The sequence below is a fragment of the Anomaloglossus baeobatrachus genome, chromosome 3, assembly GCF_048569485.1.
Source record: "Anomaloglossus baeobatrachus isolate aAnoBae1 chromosome 3, aAnoBae1.hap1, whole genome shotgun sequence".
Taxonomy (NCBI): Eukaryota; Metazoa; Chordata; class Amphibia; order Anura; family Aromobatidae; genus Anomaloglossus; species Anomaloglossus baeobatrachus.
The window spans coordinates 677,180,235-677,186,234 of record NC_134355.1 but is presented as its reverse complement, the minus strand read 5'-3'; the positions used below and the strand labels follow the sequence as shown (position 1 = coordinate 677,186,234).

Sequence of the window (6,000 nt, the reverse complement as noted above, 5' to 3'; positions counted from 1 at the left end):
TGATAAGTAAAGGTAGGTATAGAATCAACATGATAGTGCCAGTATAGCACTGGATTTAGGTTATATAGGAAAATCTTGGTGATTGGTGCGCTTTAAGCCAATAAATTAAATAGAGTTGAGTTGCAATACCAGAAACAACCTTTGGGTAGAGGTGGCACTGTTCTAAGAAAAAACAAAACATATTTTTCTCATTCTAGGCATTTTCTGTAAAGGTGAAATTGGACCTAACTGGTTGGAAAACCATCAAATCTCAAGTGACCCACCTCGCGTCCATGGGTCCATGGAGGAATATGCAGTCATGGCAAAAGTAAATGTTTAATCAATGAAAGAATTCAACCTAGGTGCCAAGTGAGACCCCATTAGCATGCAACATATTTACAGAAATAATAAGGTTAAATGAGCAGGAAAAAAAGAAAAAAAAAAGAAATATTGGACAATAAATAAAGTTGGTGAAGCTCTTCTGGTTTTAGGATCTGAGCAGAACATCGTTCGGTAGCCACAGGCCAAAATATCATTGACATTTTCCCAAAAAATTCCTAAAGTATACTCTGAGGTGGAGGTTGACTTTCTGCCTTCGTAGTTCTAAATCAAAGATCTATGTTCGTGAATGAAGAGTAGTCTTAGATTTCATTCTGCTCGTTCAGTTCATTCATGTCGTACTCTGCGGAACGTGTGGACATCCCCAAGTATTGCCTTAGAAACTCACTAAACCTCTTCTGATTGTTCCATTTCCGGGCAGACTTTCGAACCCCAATGAAACCTCCGTAACGCTTTTGAAGATCTTTTGATGGACCCATGAATTTCCGGTAGCTGTATTTTCCTTTTACAAAACCACCAAATCGCTTAGCCATGGTATTTGTAGGATCCTGCAAGTCCCCAAGTTCCTCAGGGCCAGTGCTCATCCCCAAGGTGGTTTCTCCACCGTCGATGCTGGCGTCTTCTTCTTCTTCTTCTTCTCCTTGCTCGTGGATCAGGTTACTAATTTTAGACAATCGTTTGTCATCCTTAATTTTACTTAAATCGGCCAATTTTGTGAGGTCGCTCAGTCGTTTGAAGTTGCTGGTGAACTGGCTGTCTTCTAGGTTGAAAGGTTTAAAGTCTTCTTCGAAACTGTCCATGCTGAGTCGTATCGATGACTTTACGAGAACTGTTTTGCACGCGCCCCACATAGAGCTGGAGTAGATCTTTCCTTCGCACTCCACAATGCAAACCTGTAAACATAAAAAAAATAAGGAATTTTGTTATAAAGAGGTAGACGACGTAGGGTTATGGTACTTTTCGAATTGACATGGGCTCTGGAATTCTTTGATATCGCACTTTGATATTCCACTTAGGTGTAAAAGGATTCATGTACGTCATCTTCATACACACTCAACTGTTTGATCTAGAGCAAGGCGAACTTACCAAAAAAGGCGAAGACAAACGCAGTCTAATAATTGCCTTGGTTCGTTTTCCAGCATACCTCCAAATGCTCACCGAATATTTAGTTCAAGGTTTAACTGTTTGTGCTGTCACAATGCATAAGTCACAGCAGAGGCTGCTGTAATCACAGGACTTTATTATTTAGCAAAAGTCCTCTATAGACTCACAGATACCTGAATTAGCATGGGTGGAACGATCGCGGTCGCAGGGATCTCAACCAAGACCGGACCCAGGGGTTCAGATGGTCAGCCGGTCCCAGCCCCTGCTTCAGCTAGATGTGGATCCGAGGCTGCTCATCCAGCTAAATTGCATCGTGGTGCAGAGACCCATCGGGTTCCTGTACTGTGATCAGGGCAACCATCAGGGCATGACAACCATGACTGCTGTATGGGGCCCAGTAAAGAGGGGGGCCTAGGGTAATTACTTAGCTTTATAGAGCCCCGGGACCCCCTTTTCACTGTGCCCCACAGCAGCCGCAGAGGGGCCGGCAGTTTCGCTTCGGCCACTACACACGGCTAATTTGCATGTGAAGCCCTTCTAGGGCATCGCATGCAAATTAGCCACTAGGCAGAAGCAAAGTCAATGGAGTAGAACAGTGCGCTGGCGCGTCATCCCGTGGCCCAGTGTGCAACAGCATGATGAGGTCATCACTCTGTGACCTCATCACACTGCTACAGGCAATTCAGAGCCGCAGAGGTGGTGAGGTCACGGCGGGTAAAGTTAAGCGCTCCATGAGCTGAAGATCGCCGGGGTGGTGGTGGGGGGTGCAAACCCAGTCTCTGACTTGCTTCAGCTGGGTCTGCGTTAGAGGGCGCACATCCAGCTGAAATGCATCGCGGGCCAGAGAGGATGCCGCGCGATGTGGGAGCCGGGGAGGGTGAGTAAAATGTTTATTTTTCTTTTTGCGGCAAGCAAATATACCAGGAGAGGCCCAGGAAGGGGACATATATACCAGAAAGGGGACAAAAACGAGGATGGGGATATATATACCAGAATGTGCCCAGGAGGGGGGTATATATACACCAGGAGGGGGTCAGGCTGTGGACATATATACCAGGAACATGTCTATTTTATCTGCGTTAGTCCGAAAAAATGGGCAGGAGCCCACGTCATTTTTTAAAATTATTTATTAAAATAATTTAATAAAAGAACGTTGTAAGGTAGCCTCTATTTTTGATAACCAGCCAAGATAAAGCACACAGGTGGGGGCTGCAGCCCACAGCTGTCTACTTTACCTGAGCTGGTTATCACAAATAGGTGAGGGACCGCACGTCAAAGTGGCATAATACTCTACATAAACTATTCCCATAAGCGACCTCTGTTTTAGAGATGCATCCAGGCGTCTTTCCCATGCTGTTCCCATTCAATTTCAGCACTTTTCCATCAATTTCAGCATTTTTGCAGCCCCGCCAGACATCCTCGGAGGGTCTGCCAGAAAGTTATTTGAATTTACCATTGGCTTGCATTAGATTCGTTATTCGTGACAAGTACACGTATAGTGCGAAATATTTGAGACAAATAATCCGAACCCGAATATTTCACTATTCGCCCATCTCTAGTAACTACCTATCTGCTCAAGCAGCTTACATAAGCAGGGAGGAAGTAAAGGACTAGAGCACTTCACGTTTCCTTCTACTGCGACCCATGCTAAAATGCAAGCAGCCCGCAAGGGAGTAAAGCTACTAAATCTCATACAATAATCAATTTTAATTCCAGACTCAAAATTATAATCTATTCAATAAGGTAAAATGCTTTTTAGTAAGATACTGGAGGTATGTGTAACGCCCATACTGGCATCCGCGCACTATCCTGTCCCCCTTCTCCGTCAGGGACGTCAGTTCTCTCACCTTCCTGGTCATACTGTGGTGGCTGTCCCATCATCATCTCATGCTGCTGTCTCCCGGGTCCTGCACATACCACACAGGTCTCCTGGGAATGCCCGTAAGGTGCGCATGTGGCCACGCCCCTTTTCTTAAAGGGTCAGTGCACCCTAACCTTGAATTGCCACTCAGGTCAGCTGAGAGGTTTCAGGTATTTAATCCTAGAACGCGCAAGCATAACAATCTACCATAGAAAACAAATCACCTAGCAGGCCTGCGAGGCCCCAGGTATGCGTTCTAGGGTTAAGGCATCTTCCCTTAAGGGAGGTGCCTGGGCAACGAGTTCTTAATATTGCTAGTTCTCAGTCCCATTGTGCTCCTGTCACTGTGCTGAGTTCTGCTGCTGACTCGTATCTGTGTTTCAGTGCTCTACCAGTTTGATGACCTGCTGCTACTGCTACCATCCACGCCACTGCAAGTGTCCACACCGGTCGTTACTACCACATCCATCCATCAATACTGGACGGATCCGCGACACTGCCTGCTGCTGCTGTCGCCTGAATCAGAGACTGTACTGTATCCGTTGCGCCAGCTGCTGAGGTACCACAGATGCCCTAGAGCTGCCCTCAGCCTGCTGCTTACCAGTGTGTGTACCTGCTGCCATCTCCTGTGGCAATAGTGAAAACGCAGCAACTGGGACAGTTCGCTCCGCCAGGCAAGTGGACGGTACTTTCAGTCTAGTGGACCCACTAATAATGTGCTCACCCTGTGAGCATTAGGCCTCAAACACACATCTGTGAAACACGTGCGTGTTTGGTCCGTTTCTGTATATACAGGAGACACGGACAAACGTGCACCAATGTTATGCTATGTTTGAGGTCACACGTGCGTTATTCCATACGGTCCGTGTGTCCGTGTCCATGATACGTATGTGTTTCCGTTTTGCACGGAAGCATGTCCGTTTTCTGCATGGAACACGCACACACGGACCCAGTGGAAGTCTATGGGTCCATGAGCACACGTACGTGACACGGATACATCTCTGCATGCTCCGTGTACGTTTTGTGCTTTTTTTCTAGCAATGCCGGTCATTCTTTCTTTTTCTGTGTATGTCGGTCAATCTCCCTCAGTCTGTCGGTCGGTCTCTCTCTCTCGTCTGTCCCTCTCTCTCTCTGTCTGTCAGTCAGTCTCTCCCCCTCTCTCATACTCACCATTCCCCGATCACCAGCGCGGCGCTGCACAGCTGTTAAAAAAACTGGCGGCTTTTACCATTTTGAAAAAGCCGACCGCTCATTAATCAATCTCGTATTCCCTGCTTTCCCCGCCCACCGGCACCTTTTATTGGTTGCAGTGAGACACACCCCCACGCTGAGTGACAGCTGTCTCACTGCTACCAATCACAGCTGCCGGTAGGCGAGTCTATACTGTGCAGTAAAATAAATAATTAAATAATTTAAAAAAACGGCGTGCGGTCCCCCCCCAACTTTTATACCAGCCAAGATAAAGCCATACATCTGAAAGCTGGTATTCTCAGGATGGGGAGCCCCACGTTATGGGGAGCCCCCCAGCCTAACAATATCAGCCAGCAGCCGCCCAGAATTTCCGCATACAATAGATGCGACAGTTCTGGGACTCTACCCGGCTCTTCCCCAATTGCCCTGGTGCGGTGGCAATCGGGGTAATAAGGAGTTAATGACAGCAACCCATAGCTGCCACTAAGTCCTAGATTAATCATTGCAGGCGTCTGTGAGACTCCCCCAATGATTAACCTGTAATTTAAAGTTAATAAACACACAGTGAAAAAATCCTTTATTTGCAATAAGAAACACTAACAAATACCCTCGTTCACCACTTTATTATGCCCCAAAAACCCATCCATGTCCGGCGTAATCCACGGAGGTCCCGTGTCGCTTCCAGCTCTGCTACATGAAGGTGACAGGAGCGGCTAGAAGAACACCGCCGCTCCTGTCAGCTCCACGCAGCAACTGAGGTGAGCCGCAGGATCAGCTGAGCTGTCACTGAGGTTACCCACGGCCACCGCTGGATCTTCCAGCTGTGAAAGCAAGTCACCCGAGTGACAGCGATGAAGTCACAGGTGAGTTGCGGTCTCTGGTGGAGGATCCAGCTAGCCGCGGGTAGCCTGAGTGATGTCAGCGCTAATTGCGTTGCTCACTTCAGTCTCTCAGGGGATTAGCGGTCACCGGTGAGTCCTTCACCGGTGACCGCTAATCAGTACGCGACACAGACAGAGCCGCGGTATGACAATGAAATCGGGTACAGTTCCCCCGAGTTCATTCTCATGCTGTCAGCGGGTATGTATCAACGACATTGTGCATCACACACGTACCATTTCACATGGGCAACACATGGATAACACACGGACATGTCACTTACGTATCTCACGCACACACGGACATTCAACACGCACACACAGCTAGCATACACCATTCACACGGATGCCACACGGACCATAAAAACAGACTTAAAAACGGAAAACGGAACGTAACACACGTGCGTGTTTTTCACGGATGTGTGTTTGAGGCCTTACAGTGTGCATGTCACAAGTGGGTCACGGCCTGATGTGATCTTGGGATGATCTGGGATCAAAGATCACAGCATGTGGTGGATCGCAGATCCTCTTTATTGGTCGCTCGTCATCTACCCTGAGTTGTTGCATAGTTAATTCCATCCAGTACTGAGGGGGTTAAGGTTCCTTTCTATCCTCAGTGATCTAAAAGGTAGTTGTAATCTCATCTGC

The 6,000-nt window shown here is 47.5% G+C and overlaps 1 protein-coding gene across 1 annotated transcript in view; it reads right to left on the bottom strand.

Moving 5' to 3' along the window:
- Positions 1-299: 299 nt before the first annotated feature.
- Positions 300-6,000, bottom strand: part of PNOC (prepronociceptin) — a 173,951-nt gene continuing 168,250 nt past the window's right edge. The window contains exon 3 of the mRNA XM_075341271.1: positions 300-1,211. Coding sequence (XP_075197386.1) covers positions 621-1,211 — 591 coding nt within the window. The 3' untranslated portion in view covers positions 300-620. The remainder of the gene's footprint in view (positions 1,212-6,000) is intronic.